This window comes from Dama dama, chromosome 2 (assembly GCF_033118175.1).
Source record: "Dama dama isolate Ldn47 chromosome 2, ASM3311817v1, whole genome shotgun sequence".
Classification (NCBI taxonomy): domain Eukaryota; kingdom Metazoa; phylum Chordata; class Mammalia; order Artiodactyla; family Cervidae; genus Dama; species Dama dama.
Window position 1 is genome coordinate 8,045,911 of NC_083682.1, and position 25,923 is coordinate 8,071,833.

A 25,923-nucleotide genomic window follows, 5' to 3' on the forward strand; every position below is an offset into this window, starting at 1 on the left:
GCTCCCTGGCCAAGCTGGGGGAGTTAGGTGGGAGGTGCCCCAGCCAGGCATTAGGTCCCCAGGGAGATTGGGCCTGGGGAGCTGCTCTGGGAGGAGAGCAGAGCTGGGAGGGAAGGCTTCCTGGAGGAGGCATTCCAGGCCTCTGCTTGATGCTTCTAGCTGGAAAGAAGGGTGCAGCCCCACAGAAAGAGACCAGATTGGCAAAGCATGGGTGGGCCTTGGGTGCCAACTGAGAAGTATGGGGTGTGGAGCGGCACAGTGGGTGCACGTGAGCAGGTGGGTGGCAGCTGGGAGGAGCTGAGGTCCTCGTATGTGAGGCCAGCAGCGGGAATGGAAAGAGACTGAATGTGGCCTATAGGAGCACGTGGGCCTTGGTGGTGGCCTGGATGAGCTCCCAGGAGCCTCATCTCTTTCTTGGGTTTTGCAGAGACTTCTACCCATTACTTTGCAATGTGTGATGGCTGGGCTGTTAGTACTGGAAGCTGGAGGTTGGGGCAAGTGCCTGCAGGGTTGGGGTCGGGGAGGGTGAAGGGGTCAGCTGAGGTGGGCAGTGTGACCTGGGCAGAGCCTATGAATCTGGCCTGGGGGTGAGCCTGGGGGGGTCTACCAGCCACAAAAGAGCCACTCAAGCTGAGGGTGGGCTGCAGCGGGCATGGAAGAGACTGAATGTGGCCATTCAATGGAAGGAGTGTGGGCAGAGCCAGAAGACCCTGGAGCCTTGGGGCAGAGACCAAGGGTGAGGGATTTCTGGGGCACAGGCCTCCAGGCCTAGAGGCTGATGCCTGACCACCCTGTGTCCCCCAGTAGGCTAGAGTGAGGGAGTTGTTCTGGCAGTCCTGGCCCTGAGGGACTTGGGGGAGCCTCTGGTTACTGGGCTGGAAAGGCCTTCACACCCACAGCCAGGACAGTGCTTTCTGGACGGATGTCCTCCACTATGGGAAGCTCGTCTTTGGGGGGCTACCCCATCTCCCTTGGTGATCTTGGCTCAGGGATGCACCCTCACACCCACCGTTGCTTTGGGAGGCTCTGGGACTCTGGCACCTTTTACAGAGCACCCTCCTCGCACCCTGCTTTTCCCCAGACTAGTCACTGAAGGGGTTTCCTATAGGCGGACATGGAACTTCCAGCCCAGGCCTGCAGGAGGGGCTGTGCTGCAGGGTCCCATGGGAGCCCCGGGATGGGACTCTGGGGACAAAAGGCTGTGTGGTCATGAGAAAAAGGCACTGCTTGGCCCCACCGCACGTGTTTGCACACTTGGGGATGTGAACTGCTGGGGTGAGTGGAGAAGTCTCTGCTTTCCCCGGGCCCAGCAGATGGCCGTCCTGCAGTGACAGACAGGGCCACCCTGGGGCCATGTACCGTCCACTGAGGCTCGGGCCTCCCAACCCCACCCAGGATCTCAGGGGTCTGGCTGTGATGCTGAGTGTGTGTGCAGGTGGCCGGGTGCTTTTAGGTTGTGTTGGGACCAGGGATTGAGGCAGAGCTGAAGTGGGCAGGTCGGTTGCCTTCCCTCCATCAAAGGGTCAAGTCTGTGAGGGGACCATGGAGGGCGGAGGAGGAATGGAGGCTGGGGGCTGGGGAGAGGCTGGTGGGCCAGCCTTTAAAAATAAGAGGGTGGGCGGGCAGAGGGCATGCTGCGCGTCCAGAAAAAACCCATGGAATCCACCTTGAGATCTGCATCGCACATGTTTGCACCTCCACGTTCACGCTGCTCTGAAATGCTTAAATTGGATTTTTATCTCAATGAGAGGCCAGACAAGGGCCAAGATGACTCCCGGGTCCCTAGACCATGACACCTCCCACCTGGAGGGGGAGGGGCTCGGGCCATAGCCCCTCTTGTGCCCCCAGTGCAGGGAGGTTTTTTCTTCAGCAGACACCAGGCCTCCTTGGTCTCCAAGGTCAGTGTCAGAGATGGAGGCAGCCTGGCTAGAGACAGCAGCTACCTAGGGCTGGCCCCAGGCTCGTTGCACCTCTCTCACCTACCAGATCCTCCTCCCTGGGGTCTAGCTGTGAAGCCTCAGGTCATCCCTGACATATTTCTCACCTTCTATTAACTTGAGCCCCTCCCCAGGTGCCCCAGCTTGGAGAACCCATCATCTGACAGTCACTTTAGTGAGGGTGCTGCCCAGCTGAAGAAGGGCGTTGTGTTGATGGATGTGGTGTTCAGATTCTTTCTAGTGGGAGTGCCTTTAGGGAGCCATGTCCTGCAGAGAAGGCACTGTGACCCACCACCCACGCTGTCTTAGCCGGCCTGACCCACACCCTGTGTTATGGGCCTGGCCTGTAGGGATCTCACCTCTTAAGACACACAGAAGTGCACTCACATGCTCAGACCCACAGAGGGACCCAGCTACATGCACACATGTGTCTGACCAGAGGCACGCCCACATCCTGGCACACACATTTATAGACCTACTGGCAAGCTCATTCATGTCCACTTCGACAGGTCCACATATATTCAAATCTAAAGGGCACACACCACTTGTGCCCAGGCTAAAAGTGGCGCACATATGAAGTCTGGCACACACAGGCAACCCCGCAGATGTACACAGTTTCACAGAAGCACACATGTGTTTAGAACCCCAGTCCTGCATGTGTGTGCTTAGGGCTCCTCACCTAGATGCGGGCTCACAGGTGTCTGCCTGCTCAGACCCACAGCTTTCACACTCAAACACGAGCCCAGCTGCACGAGGGTGCCATGCAGCATGTCTTTAACCCACCAAGGCAGCCGTGGGTGCTCAGAGCTGCACATCCATGCACTCACAGCCCCACTGAAGCGTGCATGTGCACATCTATTGAGGGGTAGACCAGATGTTCAGAATCACATGCACGTGTTCAAAAGTACTCGCATATTTTAGATATTCATGAGACACATATGCCTGTGTGCTCAGACCCTTAAGGCCCATGTGTATACGAACCTGAGGCTCTCAGAATTCCACATCCACACTCAGCTCATAGCGGCACACACACATATACAAATCCACCTGTGTCACAGACATGCTCACACATGTGCTCAGGTCACAGAATCCTGCGTGTGAGCTCTGACTTGCAGATGTTCACAGATGTGTGTGTGCATGTTCTGAGTAGGCACACACACTCCGTGAGCAAACTTTCTGAGGTGCAAGCGCATGTGTGTACACACAGACATGTGAATTTAGGGATGTCCATGTCTGCCCCAGCCTCACAGAGGTGCACGAGTGTCATAGCTCCACACACGCACACACTCGGGCTCAGACCTAGTGTCACTTGCACATCTGTTCACAATCACTAAGATGCACACATCCTCAAAGGCATGTCCTCGTGTACCGAGTGTGTGCTCATATGAGACCCCTGAACGTGTGTGTGTGTGCACATCCTCAGGCAGGCTGTGTGTGCACAGACCCAGGGATTCACGCACAGACCCATGTTTCTTCAGCCCCACAGACCTGCACCCCTCCCCTACCACCGGGGAGAGGCGCTCCTCAAGGCCCATCTCAGCTCATTCCCACCTGCAGGCCCCTTAGCTTGGACACACACATGTGCTCAGACCCCTCAAGGCATGCATACGCATACTCAGTCCCACAGTGGTGTACACACACACGCACACACACGCAGAGTCAGGTCAGCACTGACCCACGTGGGCGCTCACAGCTGCTCATACACTGCCTCATACACTCAGAGATACACACGCAGCTACACATAGCACACCTACATAGCTGTGGACCCTCTGGCCAATCACACGTCTTCAGAAGCAGTACAGTGCCTGCCTCCCTGTTCACCAGGTGAGCTCACAGACCACAGCGACCCGCACACACACGTGTACCCAGCTTCACATAAACTCCCATGCTCAGACCCGGAGAAGCTGCCTCATGCACGTAGCCCACATGTGTGCATGCCTTCCAAGGCTCTGCTACAGTGCACACGTACACGGGGCCTCAGAGGCATACACACGCTTAATTCCACAGGCACTGACCCATTTGCTCAGACCCACACATCTAGCTCAGAATCAGAGGCACCGGTGTGTTCAGATTCTAGCCTGTCTTAAGATAACACTAGTTGTTATAACAGACAAGCTCTCAACACCATGGTTTAACACATAGATATTGACTTCTCCTTCACGTAAACACTTCCTGATGGGTGAGCAGCTCTTTTCCAAGCGCTGATTCAGAGTCGATCTCTGTCCACCTTGAAGCTGCACCGTGACTTCCCTAGTTGTGGTGGAAGGGGATGAATGGGAGGGGCACAAGGGGAGGGTTTATGGGCCAGGCCTGGGAGGGAGGGGGGCACGTGGGCCCTGCTGATGCTGCCCTCCAGAGCACCGTCCTGTGGCACAGCCTAGCTTCCAGGTAGGCTGGGAGGCATGGCCCTGCTGTGCTCATAGGAGGAAGTAAAAACAGATTTGGTGACCAGCTAGCCATTTATCTGCCACAGTCTGGGCTTTGGGTCACAAACAATCCATTCCACTCTCTCCCACACACTGAGCACACCCACCCCTCCCCAAGGGAGACACCCAAAGCCCCCTTCCCCGCACCCTGATTAGAACAGTCTTCTCAGAGGAGAGGATGTCTGCAAGATGGGCCCTCTCTATAGGGTCCAGACTTAGCTCCTGGGCACCCATTTGTGGTCTGGATACCCATTAACTAAAAGGATAATTGATCTCATTGCCCACACACCCAGAACACCAGAGACAACCACCACCATAAAACCCTGCATCCAAAGGGAAGGATGGAGGGCACACAGCAGCTCGTAGTTCCTAGTATTGGGGAGATCCAGCCAGCAGGCAGCTTGAGGCTCTGCCCTCAGTGGTGGGGACGTTTCCCCCTGAAACCGTGCTCTGCTGTCTGGAGAAACTTTCCTCTCCTTTGTCTGGAGCCCTGGTGCTGCCCTTTGGCAGGTCCCTCCAAGTCCTTTATCCTTCATGGCCATCTCTGGGTGGGTGTTGGGAAAGCATCCTCCTTGGAGGCCCCACAGCCTTGACAGTCCACTTCCTGTGCATATTTGGGGGCCGATAGGTCGTTTTGAGGCTCAAATAGTCAACAGACCCACACTCAGATTTCTCTCCTAGGCCTCATTCTCAAACCTGTTTATTTCCTTGTTTCTCTGTCCTCTCTTAACTTAGCGGTGACTATCTTGAGGGTGTTGTGAACAATCAGGTGGGGAACCGCTTCCTTATTCTGATCCTAGAAGCCAGGTTGAACCCTGTTATTCAGGTGGAAGTGTCACTGGGCCACTGTCCCTGAAAGCTGTCTCTAGTCTTCTCTCTTAAGATTTGGGGTTGGGGGGCAGTGGCTCTTCTGACATTTGCCGGCCTCATATTCTGGGCTCTCCTGGTCCCTTTATCTCTGTTGCAAACCAGTTCTTGTCTAACATTGTCTCTTTTTTGTAACACGTTACTAAATGCAGGAGGTGAAAGCCGGCCCTGCCATCCTGACTTTCTGAGCACTTTCCCCTAGTGCCTCAGCCTCAGCAGGCGTGGGGCGGGTCCCAATCCAAGATGCCAGCTGTCCTGCGGCTGCGTTATGTGGTCCTGCCTCTTTCCAGCCTCCAAATCCATCTCCTTGGATTGTTACCTGAGGGCCACAGGTTTTTGTTAATGTGACACCCACTTGGGGCTGTGTCTGTACTAGTGAAGGTAATGTGTGTTTCTGTAACAGATAACTCCCGAATCTGAGTGGGTCCTTCAAGGGAAGTTTCTCACTCAGGGGAAGCCCTACCTGGGTGACCAGCAGGAGTGCTTGGGGAACCCAGGTCCTCCAACCTGTGGCTCCTCCATTTCAACAGGAGGTTGGCAAGGTCACTGGAAGGAGGAGAAAGAGTGCAGTGGCTCACACCCTGGAGTGTTTATGGGCCAGTACTGGCACTGTCGACTGCTCCCTCCTATGGCCACACCTACTTGCAAGGGATGCTGGGAAATGTAGTCTCACTGCCCGAAGGAAGAAGGTGGTCACAGAGGCACATGGCATGTGCTCAGACCCACGGTGGTAGGCTCTCATCTTCTCAGGGACACATTCATGCATTCACACGGGCACACATGAGCTCAGACCACCACGCACAAACCACGTGCAAACCACGTACAGAGCACAGACTCACTCACATGCTCGCACGTCCGCTAAGACTCGCTGCCATGTGGACTTACGTGCCCAGATCCATCAAGGTTCATGTCTGCGCGCACATGCACACACATGCTTAGAGACACAGGCCCAGGCGCACAGAAACAGGCCCCTCCAAGGGGTGGGTGCACGTGTGTGCACACAGGATGCGCCGCACCGTCTCAGACCTTAGCTCCACCTTGGCCCTTGTCTGCCCCTGCTGTGCGGGGATTTCAGGTGGGGAGGGCCGGCACCCTTCAGGCCACTGCACACATTTGCACAGATTGTTCTCTGCTGGAACAGGTGAGCAGGTGAGTAAGGGCTGAAATCTTGCCAGTGCTCTGCTTGCCAAGCCGTGTGTCCTGGACCCTGGAGCGGGGCTGTGTCCACCAGCAAGCTAGGATGTCTTTTTCCAATTTTGCACAAAGATACAATCTGCCAAACCATGTGCCTGCAGGGCTGTGGCCACATTGAAGGGCTGCCGTTTTTCTAATCCACATTAAAATGCTGGACTAGTGGCCTTCTTAACATCACAGCCTGGACAGGGCACCCAGGGCTGGTGGATGAGGCCTCAGGCAGCTGATTGCTTCATCTCTCTCAGCCTCAGTTCTAGATGCTTCTTTGGAGTTGGGCAGATCTTGCTTGGGTGGGAATGGGGTTCCTGGGTAGATTTCCAGTCAAGGGCCTTCTGTGCCCTAAAAGCAGAAAGGGTCCGGCTTGCCAGGCCAGCAGCCCCCAGAGGCAGGGTTTGCTGGGGGAGGAGGGTGCTTGGGAGAGGCTTGTGGTCTTCTTGGCCGGAATGGAGTTCCCTTTAGTAAGAGGACTGCCATGCACTGAAATTCAGTTGCGGAGCAGTGGGTGAGTGGTATCTATGATAGATGCCCCCGTGAATATTCCCCCAGTGCTGCTTTTGCCTGAAGTGGGGGCGGGGAGAGAGGCTGCCTAGGGCCCTTATCACATCCCCAGAGGCACCCCATCCTAGTGTGCACCATTGGAGTAGAACTGGACCCAGGATTCCAGGCAGCATGATTCTTCCTGAGACCACACCCCAGATGCCCAGTGGGAAGGGCGACCTGGGGAGCCCCCAGCTGGACTTCTGCAGTGAGGAGTCTCAGAGGGTTCCTCCCCTCCTCTAGGCCCCACTTACTCCTCACTGGGGCAAGCTTGCCTGACCCTTTCTGGACTGATGAATGACCTCAGGAAAACCCGGCACCCTATTTTGAATGTGACTTGACTGCCACAGAGCCCAGGCTGGCTTGAGTGGGTGCTGGAGGAGGAAGGCAGTGTGGGGTTGCAGTAGTGTGTTGTCTTGTGGAGAGGGTAGGGGTTGTGGGGCCCAGGGGGGACATGGTGTGGGGGATGGAGGCTTGTATTCAGGGCCATGAGAAGGGGGCATCAAGGGGCAGGTGTGGCAGTGTGGGGGATGTGGGTGAGGGTAGGACACCCTCAGGAGATGCCCTCAAGGCCTTGGACCCAGGGGAAAGCCCCAGAGGAGCTGAGATTGGAGGACCACAACCTGGAGATGGAGGCAAGAAGTGGCTGGGGTTGAAGGGCAGGGGCAAGAGGTCAATGTGACCAGGCCTGGGAGGGTTTGGAGGTGGGGATGAGGGAAGTGGGGTACTTTACAGGGGGTTGCTGGGAGCCTGTGTGCCCCAAGGACTTAAAGAACCAGTGAATTACAGCAAATGGTTGTGGGGTGGGAGACTCAGGATGGGCAGGACTTGTCTGTAATCCAAGGCCTGAGGCCCCTGAACACCTTCATCTAGCGGGGTGGGGATGAATAAGAGGGTAGACAGCCAGATCTGTGCCCTGATTGGCCTGATCAACCCCCTCTGGGCTGTGATGTGTCCCCACCATGGGTCTCCTGGTCCCATGTCGTGGGCCTGGCATTCTGCTGGAGCCCCAGCTATAGCTAGCTTGTCAAGGAGAAGCCTGTCTAGGACAAGCCTTGACCTTAAAGTCTCCAGGAACAACTGGTGGCCCAGTCTAAGATGGAAGGTAGAGGGGACTGTGGGTGAGAGCTGGGCCCATGGAGCAGCTCCTGCCAGGCTGAACTCTCAGAAGTGTCTGCTGCCTGGGGTGGGGGGCGGGGGAGTTGGGGAGGAAAGATTTTCAGAAGCCAGCTGCTCTGGCCTATGAGAGGGGCTCCCAGCCCTTTTGCTCAGATACCTAGCTTGGCCTGGCTCAGAGGAAATGCCTGATGAAATTTCCTCTCCTTCTCTGGTCAAAACAGTGAGCTCCTGCTCTGTGCCAGGCCCAGTGCTGGATACTCGAGAGAGACAGATGGGCCTTGGGCCTTCCTGGCAGTGAGTCCAAACCTGTGCCTCCAGGACAGAATAGGGACATGGTGTCAGAGGCATCTAGGGCAGAGAGGAGCATCTGGAGGTCTGCCTGGAAGAGGAGGTGCTTGGTTGGATTCAAAGATAAGTGAGTTATCAGCAGGGGAAAGGTGCTCTGAACAGAAGGCAAAAGGTCAGGAAGAGGGTAGGTGATGTGGGCCAGCAGTGAGTACCCCAGATGTGTTCAGGGTTCATGCAGGGAAGGGAGCTTTGTCATAATTGGGCCCAGATGCCACCATTTGAGGGGCTACCAGCCTCCTCCTCAGACCTAACAGCTGAGTTTGCCCCTGATCTAGGGACCAGGTTGCTGGGCTATCCTTGGTGGGTGTAGGGTTCAGGGAGGGATGGGGGACCAACTATGTTCATCCCTAGTCTGGGAGCCAGGCCTTGGCCTCACTCTGGGCCTAGAGCCGAATACCCTACTGTTATAAATGAGGAAACTGAAGCCCAGAAGATGAAAGTAACTTACTCATAGTCACACAGGAATTCAAGATAGAACAGGTCATGGCCTCCCAGGTTAAAATCCAAGCCAAGAGGTAAGCAGCCTAGCAGATTCCTGCAGGCATGGGGAGGACGAGTCAGGCCTTCTGGGCTCCTTGTGAGACATGACCCTTCCCTGGCCTCCGAGAGCCACAGAAGGGACTGGATAATCCATTCATTCAAGTAGCCTGACACTGACGCCTGGAAGACCCTGGAAGTCCTGCCCACTCTAGGCCTCAGCATTCTCCTCCATGACAGGCTGGTATTGGACAGTCCTAGCCCCACAGAACATGCTTCTCTGTTCTTGGCTCAGTTTTCCAGGGTGGCTGAGCCTGTGGAAGGCCAGGTGCTCAGAGGCTTCACAATCTGGGGTGCAGGTGAGCTCCTGCCCAGGGGGAGGTTAGATCCTGGTGGGGAGAGCAGCCTGAGGAGCTTGGCAAGGCTGTGAGTTCAACAGCAAGATCTTGGCTGAGCTGTCTACTGTGACCAAGGACGGCTCTGCCAGATTGCTGGAGCTTGTGATCCAGAGGATCAACAGAGGTGTTTGAACAGCGGGACAGAGACCAGAGCACTTTGGGTGGGGGGAGGAGGAGAAGAGGTGCCAAGACATGGTGGTGGCACATGGCTGGCCTGGCTGCATGGGACAGAGGGATCTGCCAATGGAGTCCTGAGAAGCTTCCCATAGATGGGGTGGGAGGCCTGTGGTGTGATCTGTGTAGATCAAATGCTGGAGAGAGATCAGAGATAAGCACTCAGATGGGGGGCATGGCTTGAGCTGAGCTGGAAGGAGTACTAGAGATACCTACCACCCCCACCAGACCCAGAGCTGCCTCTTCAAGAGGAGGGAGTGCTTCCACCAGCCCCCTAGATCCAGGGCTCAGCTCCCTTCTGCCCCAGACCAGTGGGTTGCAGTGTTTTGGTTTGAGAGGGGCTGTCCAGGGGCCTGATGGGCATTGTAGTTGTTAACCCAGGGGCTGATGGGAATTGTGGTCCACACCCCTGTAAGGGCTAATGAGATTTGTAGTTCTCACTCTTTGGGGCTGATGGGAATTGCAGTTTCTGCCCAGGGGACCCCAGCTATCAGACCTAGGCTCCCACCCCCAGAGGCCCTCCCCAGTAGTTCTCCTGGGCCCTATGTTAGCAAGTACATCCTTCCCAGATGGCTGTGTATGTATTTTCTTTTCTTTTTTTGCTTTCTTCTTCTTTCTGTTGTTTTATTATTGTTTTAACAATAATAAGAAGGCCAGAGGCAGTCAAGCCCTGGCCAGGTCCTGGCGGCCCATGGGGGTTCTGGGGCGGGGGAGGGGGGAGTCAGTGGGGGTCAGAGGTGGAGGGTGAAGAAAGAGAAAGTTGGGGATTTAGGTTAGCTCGAGAATCGTGTGCTCCTGTCCAGGTCCTTCCCTCACCCTCCCCTCCCCCCCCCCCCATCTCTCCTCACCTCCCTAACTCCACATGGCTTCTCACGACCACTCCCAGCGCCCTGGGGAGGACCTCCTCCAGTGTGTCTGTGACTCCCTGCCACGCCTCATCCCTTCCCACGTTCAATTTCTCCTCTGCCCGTGGCCAACTTGCAGTTAGCCTTCAAAGCCGCTTCCCATGACCATCCCCTCCCAAGTCCTCTAACCTCTGAGGAGATTCCTACACCACTGCTTGTCAAGTACCTCCTCCCAAGCCCTCCTTCCCTCTGCTCCCTCCCTCCCCACACACTGCCACCGAGTTCTGGTAACAGCTCCTCAACGCCAGCCTTCACTGTGCACATTTCAGTTTTGTGTTTAATGAGGGGGAGAGGGCACAAGTGAGGGAGGAGAGGACTCTGGAGGAAGCAAGTTGTTCAGGGAGAGAAGAGTGAGGGAGGGAGATACCAAACAGATAGACAGGAAACGTTGTTCGGAAAAGTTGTTTTTTCTTATTTTTTCCGGGAGAACCCGCTTACACAGCTCTGTTTGTAATTTTTTTCTTCATGCTAAAATCACACGGCCTATTTGTTGATGTAAGTTGCCTGAATTCCGTGGTATGCTATCTTCTTTTTTAAAAACAAAAGCAAAAAAAAAAAAAAAAAAGCAAAAAAAGAGAAAAACCTAGAAAAAAACCCTAAAAGATATTGTTGTTAGGTTTGTTTAAATGCTGCTCTTGTATCTGTTTTTAAAGCCTTAAACCAGTAGAGTTTTTTTTTTTTTCCATTTCTTTTCTATTTCCTTTCCTTTCTGTTCCTTTTGGTTTCTTAAGACAAACAAAAAAACAAAACCCAGAGAGCCACAGAGCCCGTGCGTGGGGTGCCCAGAGCATCCGAGCCGCTGCCCGCTTAAAGCGCAGGGCTCCGGCCGGCTGGCGGTCGGGCCCAGCCCGCTCTAGTCTCCGCCAAAGCCAATTGGAACCGATTTGGGTGTGTGAGGCTGTTATTTCTCTCTCTGTGCCGGCCGCCTGCGCCCCGGCCCTCGCTGACGCCCTGTCTTTTCTCTTCTCTCTCTTGTTCTAGGAGGAGAGTTAATATTGCCCATAATCACGGAGGACTCCTTAGACCCCCCTCCCGTGGCCACCCGATCCCCCTTCGTGCCCCCACCCCCCACCTTCTACCCCTTCCTCACGGGCGTGGGTGCCACCCAAGACACCCTGCCCCCGCCTGCGGCCCGCCGCCCGCCTGCCGGGGGCCCCTGCCAGGCCGAGCAGGACGACAGCGACTGCGAGGAGCCTATCGAGGCCTCGGGCTTTGCCTCCGGGGAGGTCTTTGACTCCAGCCTCCCCCCCACGGACGACGAGGACTTTTACACCACCTTTCCCCTGGTCACGGACCGCACTACCCTCCTGTCCCCGCGCAAGCCCGCTCCCCGGCCCAACCTCAGGACAGATGGGGCGACGGGCGCCCCTGGGGTGCTGCTCGCCCCCTCCGCCCCGGCCCCTAACCTTCCAGCGGGCAAAATGAACCACCGAGACCCGTTGCAGCCCCTGCTGGAAAACCCACCCCTGGGGCCCGGGGCCCCTACGTCCTTCGAGCCGCGGAGGCCCCCTCCCCTGCGCCCCGGCGTGACCTCCGCTCCCGGCTTCCCCCATCTGCCCACAGCCAACCCCACCGGGCCTGGGGAGCGGGGCCCGCCGGGCGCGGTGGAGGTGATCCGGGAGTCCAGCAGCACCACGGGCATGGTGGTGGGCATCGTGGCGGCCGCGGCGCTCTGCATCCTCATCCTCCTCTATGCCATGTACAAGTACCGCAACCGTGACGAGGGCTCCTACCAGGTGGACCAGAGCCGGAACTACATCAGTAACTCGGCCCAGAGCAACGGGGCGGTGGTGAAAGAGAAGGCCCCGGCCGCCCCCAAGACGCCCAGCAAGGCCAAGAAGAACAAAGACAAGGAGTATTACGTCTGAGCCCCCGGCACCGCGCCCCACTGCCAGCTGCCCCTCCCGGGAGAGCCCGGGAGGAGGGTGCGGCCCTCTCCCTGCCGGGGCTCTGGGGACCCACTCCCTGGCTGCCTCAGACTTCTCTCACGAAGAGGAAACGCAAAAAAAGAAAAAGGAAAGGAAAACCCCGTGCTCGTCCCCTTCCTCCTGCCGGCTGTCCGGCGCGGAGTTATCGTCCGTCCTGGGGCTGTCTGTCCCTGTCAGCTCTGCGCCCGCCGGGCAGGGCACGTGCTCACAGCCCTGGGTTGATTTATTTTTTTAAGGGGGGTAGTTTTATTTTGGTGGGGTTGGGCGGGAAGGAAGGCTGGGGGTTTTGTACAGCGTCCGCTACTCGTCCTGTTCATTTCCCTCCATTTTTCTTCTTGCTCCCTCTGTTCCTCCTACCTTCCTTCTCTCCCCAAGCCCTTCAGACCCCACCCCAGGCTTGCTGTGTCTCTCCGTCCCCACCCTCCTTCCCCACTTCTCCTTTGTGTGTGGCAGGTTTCTCCCTTCCTTTCCTCCCTTTGGGTTTCCAGAGTCGGTGGGAGAAGGGCGGGAGGGTGGGCGGAGCGGCCCAGAGAGGGGCGGGGCGGGGCGGGGCCTGGGCGGCCTCGGGAGCTCTGGGCTCCGCCCGCCAGGAGGAGGAGCCTGCCTGGTGCCCCCAGCCAAGGGAAGGGGCTCGGGCCTGGGAAGGCCTGCTCTGCTGTGTGCCGCCGGGCGACGTGCATTGATGGGGAAGCTGCTGGAGGAGCAGGGTGGGGGGCGGGTGGGAGGGGAAAGGCAAATGCAGATATATATTGAAGACAAATAATCTAGATATCGCGAGCAGCAGCCTGTGGCACCCGTTGTTCGCGGGCAGCAGGGAAGAGGGGGAGCCAGGCATAGCCCGCGGACTGCTGGGGTCACTTCTCTGCCCACAGGCTCCCTGCTCCCCCAGTTTTTTTTCTCTCTTTGTTAACAAATGTGTCTGAGTCTTGGAAAACACCCCAACCCCGGAAATGTGTGGGAAAAGAAAACAAAAACTTTCCAAATCCAATGGTCCTGTGCAGTTTGTTCGGGTCGGGTGCTGTTGGGACACTGGTCCCAGCTCTGGGCTGGGATCTGGGCCCAGTCTGGAGCCCATGAGAGCTGGTAAGTAGCTCCCAAAGCTTTGTGTTGAGCAGAACTTTGAGCTCCTTGAGGCGGCTTGTCTTTGTCTCACCCTCACATCCCAACAGGTTGGGGACAGAGGCAGGGGACAGCCCCCAGGCCTGTGAGCAATGACTGGTCTCTGGCCCCACTGGCCACGGACCTTAGCTTCTCTCAGTGTCTGTGTGTGTGCTTAGTCTTGTCTGACTCTGCGACCCCATGGACTGTAGCCCACCAGGCTCCTCTGTCCATGGAATTCTCCAGGCAAGAATACTGGAGTGGATTGCCATTTCCTACTCCAGGGGATCTTCCCAGCCCAGGGATCCAACCCGAGCCTCTTGTGTCTCCTACATTGGCAGGTGGACTCTGGGGGCAGACAAATCCCCAGAGGTGGGAGCATTGTTTTGCCCTCTAGTGGCTAGAAAGGTGGCTAGAAATTCTGGGGGTGGCTACGTGTGTGTGGGGAGTGGGGGGGGACAGCTTTGATACAGCCCTTGGGGGAGGTAATGTTATTTGTGGGTGGGAAGAGCTTCAGCTGCTAGTCCAAGGTCTCAGGTGGGTCAGTGTCTGAGTCCACATTTTCCCCCAGTTCCGCCTAACTCCGGGTTTTCTGCCCCTTTTACATCTCTAGAGTTTGGACCTTGCCCCCCCACTGGCTGACGGTGGGCAGCCCCTGGGGCTGCAGGTGGGAGAAGGATTCATACACCTCAGACCAGCTGTTTGCTTCTTCATGGGGACAAGAAATGGGCCCAAGGTCCCAGACATTCACAGATGGGTATTTGTTCATCCTCTTGGTCGAAAGGAGCCGAGACTCTCGAGGTGGAGGTTGTACATGAGGGCCCGTGTACCAGCGCATCCTCAGGAGAGCAGAGTGTGGGTGGGTCTGCATCTCCCAGGGGGCTTCAATGGAGCCCCAGGCTGTTGGACACAGGATTCAGCCACGCTCCATCACTCAGGTCTCCTCTGCCTTCTGCTTGGTGGGTCTTGCCCCGCAGCCCGCTCTGCCTTCTCGAACTCTTGGCTCATCGTCACCCTTCATCGCCCTATTGTGCTTCCTGAGCTTCCACCCCCCAGCCAGCGCATTCTTGCAACAGTTTCATAGACTGGTCCTTGTTTAGGCCTGGATACCTCCCAGGGTCCTTGGGCTCAATGCCCACCAGAACCCCACCCAGGTCCACCTCATCTCCCCCCGCATCCCTCCATTCTGGGATGAAGCTTTTGTGGTGGCACCCTTCCCCTCATGGGGTGTGCCGCAGTGGCCCTTGAGATTCCTCCCTCCACCCTGAGTCCTAACAGGGGTTGGAGAGCGAGTCCTCCTCCAGCCTCCCCAGGGGGTGGATTTCCATGGAGTTGACCTCTCCTCTCTTTCCTGAACCAGTCACCAGGAGGGAGGGTTGGGCCTCGCTTGTCTCCTACCGCTCACAGTCCTGGAGGGCAGCCTCACCGAGGTCAGCTGTCACCCTCTGCGGGAGCCTGCGCGAGGCCGGACGGGGGGCAGGCTTGTCAGGATATCTTGTCCCGGTGCTGGTGATGGCCTTGCCCCAGGGTCTTCCGCTGCTGCTCTCCCTGTCCAAGGAATGGAGACGTATCTCGGGTTCTTCTGCCCCCATCACCACTAGTCAAAGAAAACAAAGACAGGAGGCAGGAGTTCCTTGGTGTCAAGAAGGGAACATCCTTACTCCAGAAATCTCTAGAGCAGCCTTGAATAGTCTATCAGAGTAGGGGGTCAGAAAGAAGGACAGTGCAGGACTTGGAAGATGGGACTCCCGTCTGACTCATTGCCTTGTGGCTGTGCGATTGTGCTTTCTCTCTGTGTGACGAAGCTAACAGCCCTGCCGCCTAAGGATGTGGTAGTAAGAGGAAAGCATCCTGGCCTCTGCCACTCACTCAGAGTGCTTGTCTGTAAGAGACAGTCCCCTTGGTCTTAACCCCTTCATCCTGTGCATCTGATGTTGAACTTACCGCCTGGGCCTGACCTGGGCTCCTGGTGTCTGGCTGGGCTGGCAGTGACTCCCGGGAGAGTCTGAACAGCATGGGGATGGGTGAAATTCTGGGTACCCTGCTCCTGGACACTGGTACTTGCAGGGATGTGTCAGGAGATTCTAGGGGGTGGGAGGGGAGAACGAACAACGGGGTTGGGGAAGAAGCTTGCAGTGAAGCCTGGCTGACGCCTTTGACTGCGAAGATCTGCGCTGGCCAGGCAGGCCCCCAGGGGAGGGAGCGCAAGCTCAGCCAGCGCGGGGGCTCTTTGGGCACGAGGCGCTCCTCCCGGCAGTGGATGTGGAGACTGTGTGGCCAGCGCTGCCCCTCCTCACACACCCTCCCGGGTGAGCTGCAGGCCTGGCTGGAGGCAGGAGAATTGCCAAAGCAGGTCTTGAGGCACTTTCCTGTCCCCGCTGCCTGAGGCTTCTACTGCTATGGTGGGGGGGGCGGGGTGGGAGGAAAGAGACTGAGGGGGTGGCTGTGGGCTCTTCTTTCCCACACCCACTTCCCTTGGCTCCACCCCTGCAGGGTGCCTAGCAGCTGCTGGGCCAGGAACTCCCTGTGATGGGTATCAAGAGGGAGGGTGAATCCCAGGTGAAGGCCTGCCCCTCGGGTGGCCGTGCCCAGCTGACTGCAGGCCTGTAGTTGCTGCTGAGGGAGGCCCCTTTGCCCTTGGCAGGGCACTCACTCCGCCATGGTGATGACACTTTCTCCCTCATTGCCCCAGAAGGCCAGGGCTCTGGTTCTCCCGGAGTCCAGGTCCTGCTAAGTGAGGCTTCCCAAGTGGCGCTACTGGTAAAGACCCTGCCTGCCAATGCAGGAGATGTAAGAGATGCGGGTTTGATCCCTGGGTCAGGAAGCTCCCCTGGAGGAGGAAATGGCAACCCACTCCACTATTCTTACCTGGAGATCCCCATGGACAGAAGAGCCTGGCAAACTGCAGGTCATGGGGTCGCAAAGAGTTGGATACAACTGAAGCAGCTGAGCACGCACGCACGAGTTAAGTGAGGAGTGCCATGTGGGAACTGGGTGGGCCCCCCTGGGTCCTGGCAGGCTGAGACCACCTGGAAGGACCGGGAGCAAGGCCATTCTGAATATGGGCAGACAGATGACTCCGAGCACTTGGTGAGCTGGAGGACACCCCTGGGGAGAGGAGGAGTCATCTTCCACCAGCCCTGGGGTCTGCCTTCTGGAAGCTTCTGGCCACCCTGGGGCCCTAGGAATGCTAAGCAAGGGGAAGTAAGGCAGCGGGGGCTCAGTTGGGCAGCAGGTGGACAAGACAGAAAGTCCAGGGCAGGTGGAACAGCCTCATCTTTGGGTATCTTTACCAATGTGATCTCTGCCCCATCCCCTTTGTCCTGGAGGCAGATAGCTAAAGGTCATGAACTCCCAGAGGCCCAGGCAGAGAAGACCAAGCCGGACAGTGAGCCCATCTCCTGGGGCCAGGGAGCTGCTTCCTGATCTCCGGATAGCCTTCTCATGTGTGTGCCCATGTGTGCGTGTGTACACATCACTGATACGTGTGTGTGTGCGTGTGTGTAGAGGTGGGTGGCCCTCTGCAGAGGCACCTGTAAGCAGAGACACAGGTGGACCAGAGACCACCTGAGCACCGGTTGGGGGTGGCTCCGCAGATGGCGTGGCTGGAGACCCGCTGGGCCCCCACATGCGTGTGAGCTGGGCCAGGAGAGCTCAGGGGTCACCCCTTTCCATCTGAGCCCTTGCGCCTGGCTTCCCTGTAAGTGGTGCCGGTGCAGGGGTTCTGGATGGTTCTCAGATGGCGTCCGTGCCCTCCAGAAGCTTCACTGGGTGCCCAGATTGTGAGGCCTGAGTGCAGGCAGGAGGGTAGTGGCCAGAGCTGGCTCAGGACACCTTCGGACCTGGGCTCGACTGCTGCCTCTCCCCGTTTAGCTTGGTGTCATGGCAGTCAGTTTCTGTGAGCCTTGGTTTTCCCACACGTAAAATAGGGCCACACCTACCTCAAAGACTTCAGGAAAAGATGCAAAGAGATGATGCCTTGAGGCGTCCAGCCCAGTTGGTGCCTGGCCCACAACAGAGGCTGGAAAACGCAGCCCCTTGGCTGGCACTCAGGGCAGGAAAGCTGGCCTGGGAAAGGGTGGCCCCAGCAAGGAGTCCCCACTCCCACTTCCAAGCAGACCCTGGGGGCGCATCACGGAGCCGGAGAGGGGCGGTTGTTCATTCTTTTATTCGCTCTCTTATCTCCCTCGCACCACTGCCCCTCTGCTCTAGGGGAGCTGGGGACATGGGGACACCCCACCCTCTGGGAACTCACAGGCTGGTAGGCTGGGGGACAGGCGTGTGGCCACAGCCATGGTGAGAATTTCACTAAAGCCCTGTGTTGGGCCCTGGGTCTGGGAGGAGGGGGGGTTGCTGTCAGGAAGAGAAGGTGGCCGAGGCTGTGCAGACAGAAGACGTGGCCGCGCGGCTGGAGTGGGGAGGGCGTGGGAGGGGCTGGAGCCATCTTTCTGATGAAGCTGAGGATCTGAGATGTCACTGTTGCTCCTGCAGAGCCCCTGGGGTGCAGTGAAAAGCTGGGGAGGTTGAGAGGGGGCGGTCAGCCTCCGAGCTCAGGGCAGTGAGTGGTGAGGAAGATGCAGTTGACTGCGGGCCCTGCTCCTCTCTGCGGCCTTGAGGGAGGGGCGGGTGACCGTGTACTGGGCAGACTCCTGCCAGTCACACCATCCTTTGCCGTTTCTGTATTGGAGGCGGCTCCTTAGATAGTGAGAAGCCAGGCTCGGCTGGAGGGGCAGCCCCCAGGCCCTCTGGAAAGGAAGGCCTTTGCTATCCTTCTGCCGAGAAGTCATCCCATCACAGGCTTCCCAGGAGGCCTAAAACCCTGTGGATTTCAGGACAGGACGTCCCTGGACGCGTGTTGCCTTCAGTACCACTCTGTTCAGAAAAGACACGGAGGGATTGTGTCTCGTGGGTGCAAGTTACTCCTGACCTGTGTCTATCCTGAGGACTCAGGAGATAGGGCTGCCCTGCTCTTGGGCACGTGATGGGGGATGAATGGGGAGTGACACCTCTGATAGGCATCTAGGGGCTTTAGTAGTAGAGTCTGGGGCCCATGAGAATGTCCAGTACGGCTGCCACACCCTCAGCTCTCCACCTCACAAAATGCTGCCCCCCTGACCTCTCTCAAGGTGGAGCTAGAGGTAGGTGGGCCACTCAGGTCTCAAATGGTGGAATGAAGGGTAGGGGACCAAGTCCACACTGTCAGCTGGGAGACCTAGCCCTGGGTCTCTAGTCTCCCAAAGAGGTGCTGTGTGACTCCAGGCCAATCCTATCCCTCTCTGGGCCTCTGCTTCTCCCTTGGTCTGGCGATGGGGGTGGGTGGCCAGGCCTGCCCTGTTCTGGGGCTCCTGGGAGCGGGGAGGGGATGGCCGGGGCTGCGTCCGCTCACTTGCTCTGCAGGTCTTGGATGGTGTCGGGCAGCGGCAGGTTCTGGGCCTCCAGGCCGCTCAGCACGGGTACCACCCTGTACACCAGCAGGGGCAGGGAGGCGCCATAGACGCCCAGCAGCCGGACCAGAGGCCCCAGGACGGCTCCTGCTCGGGTGGCCATCTGGCACAGGTCCCCTGCGGTCATCCTGCCGGCAGAGATGCACCTGTGAGGGGTCGCGCTGCCTGCCTACGGCTTTGACCTCTCACTTTGACTCTCACCCCTCTCAGCCCCAAGAGGCACCGTGGTTCAGGCTGGGCTGGGATGCACCTGATCAGCCCCGAAGTCACGAGGTCATGAGGTCACGTGAAAGAGAAGGTCGAGGCACGAACATCCGGTCTGGGGGAAGTCGAGCCCACGGCACCCTCCCAGGCCGGAAGTCCGCCCTCCGTGGGCCTTACCTGAGCACAGTGGGGAAGAGGTCGGTGGTGTAGATGGCGAAGCAGGTGAAGGCAGCCCCTACTCCCCCCGAGCACCAGCTCGGCGAGGGCTGAGCGCAGGGCCCCCATTTCTGTGGATAGAGATGGGGTTGGCAGGCTTGTTGCCGGGGGTCCCGGGCTCTCCCCATGACCTTCCAAATGTCTGCTCGTCACCTCCACCTGAGTGTCCCCAGACCCCACCCACGCACGGTGTCCTAAGTGACCACATTCCCTGCCCCCCCCCATCCCCCGCCTGGTCTGCTCCCACCCAGACTCCCAGATCCAGACTCTGGGAGTCCTCCTCCACCCCCTCCATTTCTCTGCCCTCCCCGACACCGCCCCCCACCACCATCCCAGCAATCCATCACAGTTATTGTTCTGTCTCCACAATTTTTCATGATGCTGTCCAGTGTGGGCCGCCACCATCTCGTCCAGACGGCCCAGCAGCCTCCTTCCTAAGTGGGTCCTCCTCTAGTCCAGTGCCCTCTTGATGGGGGAAAAAGAGGCCTCTCTTCGTGGCTTAAGCTCTCCCAGGTAGGGAGCCTCTGGCTACAGCCACGTGCACTCAGGCCCACCTGCTCACCGTGGGGCACCAGCGTGTTGGCCAGGATGCAGAGCCCCGTCAGCACCAGGAGCACAGCCTGTGTGGGCCGGCGGCCCAGGTGGCCCGGCAGCAGCAGGGTGCCGACCTTGACTGGGAAGTCCGAGACCCCAATAAGGGCCTGGAGCAGGAAAATGTTGCAGCCTAGGGCCTGCAGGTCCAGGATCAGGCCGTAGAAAGTGAAACCAAGGGCAAACCGAGGGTAGGGGTGCGCAGGTGAATTCAGGCTGGGGATCGGGCAGCTAGTTTGTTCTCCAACCTGCTTCCAGCCTCCCCTGCTGACTCTGTACCCATTGGTGGGGTGGTCGCTATGGACTACATTTCCCAGGTTCCCTTGCCAATGCCACGTCTCCTGAGCTTTGGCCAATGGGAGGCACTGGTGAGAGACTGGAGGCAGGTCTGGGTCAAAGCTGAAGTATTGCTCCCTTCCCCTCTCTGGGTACCTGGTCGGGCAGTGGCTGCGTCCCTTCCAAGGCTTCAGCTTCCACTGACCAGCCCCTTTCTCTGTGGTCCTGGTGGATTCAGTCTTTGCCAGGTAGTCCTGGCTCCTGGCCTCTGATAACCCCTCTCCCTCCTCTCTGGTCCTTCCAAACTAGGGTGCGTGAGTGCATGCTATTTCTTCAGTCGTGTCTGACTCTTGTGATCCTATGGACTGTAGCCCACCAGGATCCTCTGTCCATGGGATTCGCCAGGCAAAAATACTGGAGTGAGTTGCCATGCCCTCCTCTGGGGGATCTTCCCAACCCAGGGATCGAACCTGGGTCTCTAACATCTCCTGCATTGGCAGGTGGGTTCTTTACCACTAGCGCCACCTGGGAAGCCCCAGGGTAGATGTGCCTTTCTGCCACTGAGTTCTCCAACTGCCTCCTCTGCCTGTTGGGCTCTGCAGTTCTCCCAGCAACTTTGCGATGTATCCTCCTTACTAATCTCTTCTGGTGACCCGTCCCAGCCTGAGTCCTCCTGGCCCTGGGGCAGTTTCCTGTGGGAGCCTGATGGAGGGAGTCAGTGCTGCAGGCCTGGTCTTAGAGGCCCCCTCAGCCAGTGGGGCCAATAGAAGAGTCAGCAGAGCCAGTGGATGCCAGCAGAGCCCTGACTCCAGGCTCCCTGGCTGCTGGTGGCCCGAGGGTCGGCCAGAGGCGGAGGTTGGGGCCGGGTGGGATGGGGGTCATTAAGCGCACACTAGAGGGGCATCTACCCGCACAGGATGAAGACACAGGTCCGGAGGCCCAGTCCAGGAGTGTGGAGCAGAGCGACCAGGCTGCCAGGAGTCTGGCTCACACTCAGCTTTTGCTGCGTGGCTGAGCGCAAGACCTGGATGGAGGGTGGGGAGGGTTGTCAGCATGCAGTCACTGGCCTGGCCCTCCTCCCTACGACCCCCATCCTGGGGGCCTGGGGCTCTCTGTCCGTCTCCCAGGGACCCTGTTCAGGGACAGGAGAGGGTCTGAGGGTCGAGCCCTGGGGGAAGGCCCAGCCTCCCCTCATCTCGACAGTCAGCGTGTCCCCCACTGCCCTCTTCCCATTGACGGTGGCCACCTTCTATAGCTCCCACAGGCCCCACTCCAGCCTGCCCATAATGAGGAGCCATCATGCCGACTCTGCCAGCCACCTGGGGTTGGGGAGAGGGAGGAGGGCAGGAGGTCTCTGCCTGCACCCCCCCAGGGCCTGACCTGCAGGAGGCTTTCTGCCCCTTTGTCTCCTTCTAACAAGGGGGTGACCTCACTGGCAGCCCCAGGCCCCAGGCTCAGGGTGGCTGAAGTCGGGGAGGGCAGAGGGTTGGCAAGCAGCAAAGGGCGCTGGCTGTGGGGGCCAGGTCCTTTCTGCCTCCTCCCTCCTCCCTCTCTTGGGCTGGGGTTGGGGGTCCCTGTCCTTCCTTCCTGCCTCCCTCCTGACCCCGAGGCCCTTCCCCCGACCTCACCTGGGAGCCAGGGCTGGGAGGGCCTGTGTGCAGTAAACACGCCCCTGATGGCTCCGGGACCCACCAGGGTCCCCCGCTGTCCAGCCCTCCCGAATGTCACAGGGCCTTCCTGCCCACCTTTCACCCCCATGGCCACACCTTCCTGCCTGAGCTGGCCCCTCCCGTGGAGCCCCTTCCTGCAAACATCCTCACACCTATGGTGGGGCTCAGGCCCCCTCCACCTGCACCCATTAGTCACCAGAGCCCGTTGCCTCCAGCGCCCCTTGCAGGCGACCAGCCCATGGCCCTTGCCTCACTTTTGGCTTGTTCGCCCATGCCAGGCGACAGTCACCACCTCCTGGGTGCCAGTCAGCCCCACGCCTCCCAGCGCCCCCTCCCTGTGGCAGGACCCAACCCCTAACACTAACCCATCTCCCAGGCCCGCAACATCAAGCCCAGACCCCCTGCACCATCCAGGCCTTGGACCCCTTCCCGTGCCCACCACCCCGCACTGGCTCCTGCCGCTGGATGTCACAGGTGCCCCAGCCAGACATGCTCCCCGCACAGCAGGCGGGGCCCTGAGGTCCTTGGGGGTTTGCAGAGCCAGAGAGGAGGATTCAAGCGCACATCAGAGGTAGAGTTGACAAGACCCCGTGACCTGCCGGACTAGGTGTGTGGGAGCCGTGAAGGAGAGGAAGGTGTCAGGGCGACTCTGACTCCAGTACCTGTGGGTGGGGCTGCTGTCAATGTTGGGGAGGCCCCGGGGAGGCGTGGGTGTAAGAAGATGCTACGTTTGTGATGCTGAGACGGTAGTGATGGGGACGTCACCTAGGTGGCTGGAGGTTGCGGAGAGGAAGGCTGGGGAGGGCGTGGGGGCCTGCAGCATTTGGAGGGGGAGAGCCGTGGGCACAGGGGAGATCCTGGGAGAGGACAGCGGTGCCCTTTTGTGGGCTGCAGGGCCTGAGCGACAGGTGGCCGGGCGAGGGTGGCGGGGTCATTGGCATGGATTGGCACGTGCAGACGCGTCTCTCGACGAGAAATTGAGTTGGAAGAGAAGCAGCTGGGAGCTGAGGGGCTGTGGGGTCCCCTCCTCAGACGGGACCCCTGAACTGATGCATCAAGCCCTAAGCGTGGTCGGTGATACTATGATGTATGGGATTTCTGTCCTGCTCATCGCTGTCTCCCTGGGCACAGCCAGGGCCTGCCTGTGTGGGTGCTCAGTGGCCATTTGTTGGACTGATGAAGTAGTGGAGTCACAAACGCACGTGTGCCCATAGCCCCTGCGTGGGCCTGTCTGCCAGGGCAAGCGGGGCTCGGCCTCGCGCGCCAGCATCAGCACCGGGCCCTGGAGTCTGCCTCACTGACCTCTGCCCTTCACTCTCGTGATATGGGGGCCAGTCTGCCAACCCCAAAGGCCGCCGGCCGGGTACAGGTACCTCTGCTCAGAGCCGCTGCGTGAGATGTGATTGCCTCCTGCTCTGAGGAGTGACTGTGTTTTCGGAGTGGTGTGTGTGTCTGTGTGTCTGTGTGTGTCTGTCTGTGTGTTGTAGCTTTGCATCCCATTCCCCCCGACCTGGCCTAGTGCTGCCAGGCCTGGCATAAAGGAGGGGCTCAGAACCTGTGCCTGGAGGCACACATGCCAAGGCGGGCAAGGACAGGCGAGGGGACGGGCTGAGAGGTGAAGGAAGGAAGGGGGAGGAGACGCCTGGGGGAAGCGGGGGCGGAGCGGCCCTGGGTCGGGGGTGGGGGGTGTGGGGAGCTGGGGCCAGGCTCCTGCGGCTCCCCTCTGGCTTTCTGCATCCCAGGCCTCTGCGCCCAGGGTGAAGGGTGGGTCTCCTGCAGGGAGGGAGCTGGGTGGCACCCACCAGGGGTACACAAAGCGGGGGGAGTAGGGATTGGAGACAGCGTCCAGTTGCATGCGCCGTAGGCCACCGCAGCCAGGAGGACCTGGCCGAAGCTGTAGCCCAGGGAGTTCAGAGTCATGACCAAGACTCGGGCTTGTGCTGATGTCCACTCTGCCACTGCAAGGAGACCCAGAGGGTCAGCCTGGGAGCCCGCACAAGCCTCCCCTGCCCGGCCAGGGTCGGGGACCTACGGGGAATGACGGTGTTCAGCGTGGGGGCGGAGGCGGGCACCGTGCCTGCCGCGGCCGCCTGAAGGTGGCTCCAGGTCAGCACCCGCAGGCGCCCAAACCTGCGGCACACGCGGGAAGGGCGGCCGGGGGTGCCACGGCGCTGGCCAGGGGGGTCTGGACCACTGGGGCCCACCCTCTGCTTGCCCGCTGAGCGACTCCCGGGTCCAGACCCACATTCTGCATCCACGGAGGGAGGGCTTGTGAGCACGGGGAGCGCCCCCTGAGGCCCTGGGCAGGGGTGAGCTCCCCGTCAGCAGGGGCAGCCAAGCAGCAGCAGCCTGTGGCTGAGCAGGCTTTAGCAGTGAATGTTTGATGAGAACAATGACCCTTCACGGCCCCAGAGGGGAGTCCATGAAGCCGAGGCCCAGAGAGGGACTGAGGTTGCTCAGCAGCACAGCTGGAGGGTCTCGGGAGAAGGACCCACATCAAATGGAGTTTTCTCCCCAGACCCGCCAGTTCAGGGCCAGTCAGGGCCCAGGGTCTCGGGGCGCAGGGGCAGCGAGGGGACCGGGGACCTCACTTGTCAGAGACTTGGCCGCACATAGCCGCTCCCACCAGGTTCCCGGCCAGGTAGATGGACTGCGCCATGGGCTTCAGGGCCTGAGCGTCACACACCAGGTCCCATTGGTGGGAGAGGAGGGGGCTGGGGATCTGAGCTCAGGAGACCGGCAGGGGGCGGAGGGGCTAGATGGGAAGGCCCAGGGAGCTGGGGCTGAGTGTCCGGCCCTGTGACCTCAGGGGTCATCACCCCTTGCCTAAGCCCCTCCTTGGCTCCCTGTTGCCCCCGGTCCAGGGTCAAGCCCTCTCTGGGCTTATCTGCCTCCTCGCCGTGCCCCTCTGCAGCAGCCACCTGCGCTGGCACCTCCTCCCGGCTTTCAAAGGCCACTTCCCTCCGTTCCATAGAGAGTCCCCTTCCTGCTTGCTGGGTGGGCTGCCTCTCCTGTCTCCCGCATCCGCTGGAGGCTGCCTCTGGGAACCCAGTGACTCTTTGCAGAGTGCCTCTGAGGCTCCTGCAAGCTCATTCCTGCCACCAACCCCAGTAGGGCGATGTGGCCAAGGAGGAACTGGAAGCTGCCTGTGAATGTAGCCGCCAGCAGTGGTGGGACTCCCCCTGCCACCCCCCGGGATTGGGCCATTTTGAATCTAGCCGACTGTGATCTGTGACTTTGGCCTCTAGGGTGTCAGGACTTGGGGAGGGTCTGAGGGGAGGCCCCTATCTTGGTCACGATGGTGGAGGTGAAGGCGCTGCGGTTGTGGACCCAGCCGTCCATGCACGGCTCCATGTCAGCCTCGCTCCAGTTGGTGGCCGTCGCTTTGGGGTCCAGGAGCTGCCACTGTGGGTCGTGGAAGCAGTGACACTGGTGGGGCCCATGGTTGGGGCCTGGTGGGATGGAGACAGCCAGGAGGGCCCGGGGTTCCGGGGCCCCGGGGACACTGGCCTGGGCGGTGCTGTTGTCCAGGAGGGGCACCCAGCAGCAGTGACTGGGCACGGCGGCCGAGATGTTCTCCAGTATGTTCTGAGGGGCAAGCCATGTGATGGGGACCACCAGGACCACCATCTGGAGAACCTGGAACCAGCCCCGCTGCCCACTTGGTCCAGGAGTTCAGAAAAAGCCATGGAGCCTGCATGGAGGCGCCAGTGGAGGTGCCCACTGCACAGAGGCTGGCCCAGGGCAGAGGGGCCGATGCGGGGGGCCTGCCCCCCCCCCCCCCCCCCCCGCAGCATCTCCTGCTGCACCAGCCGGGCTGCCCAGGGCATGGCAGCGGTGCCCGCCATGCAGATCAGCCCGGGGGTCTCTGGGCGCCGTCACTCAGGGTGGCTCCGGCTGGGACCCGAGTCTATGGGGTGTGACCCTGCAGCCACCAGCACCTCCCCAGAGACCCAGCTACCCCTGGACCTCTGGGAGAAGCTGGGCTGGGGAAGTGGGGAAAGAGGAGGCTGAAGTCACCCAGGCCGGGGTCACTGTGACCAGGTGACGAGGAGGGCTTAGTAATCACTTCCTCGGGTAAAGTTTAACCCGGCTCTGAGGGAGGGACAGATTC

General features: G+C 59.4%; 2 protein-coding genes across 11 annotated transcripts in view; one reads left to right on the forward strand and one right to left on the reverse strand.

The window, feature by feature from the left end:
* Positions 1-12,810, forward strand: part of NRXN2 (neurexin 2) — a 100,139-nt gene extending 87,329 nt beyond the window's left edge. For 6 of the 10 annotated variants that reach the window (XM_061164506.1, XM_061164527.1, XM_061164516.1 and 3 more), the window contains one exon: positions 11,946-12,810. In XM_061164506.1, coding sequence (XP_061020489.1) covers positions 11,946-12,250 — 305 coding nt within the window. In that variant the 3' untranslated portion in view covers positions 12,251-12,810. Of the gene's footprint in view, positions 1-11,363 lie in introns of all 10 variants that reach the window. The other 4 variants (XM_061164491.1, XM_061164500.1, XM_061164465.1 and 1 more) reach the window with 1 other exon arrangement.
* A 5,980-nt stretch (positions 12,811-18,790) lies between these two features.
* Positions 18,791-25,498, reverse strand: SLC22A12 (solute carrier family 22 member 12). Its single transcript, XM_061158730.1, is given in 13 exon segments — positions 18,791-18,980; positions 19,234-19,301; positions 19,303-19,343; positions 19,835-20,050; positions 21,046-21,163; positions 21,242-21,247; positions 21,341-21,458; positions 23,612-23,651; positions 23,654-23,767; positions 23,887-23,939; positions 24,401-24,506; positions 25,100-25,462; positions 25,465-25,498. Coding segments are annotated over 13 exon segments (1,467 nt in total).
* Positions 25,499-25,923: the final 425 nt, after the last annotated feature.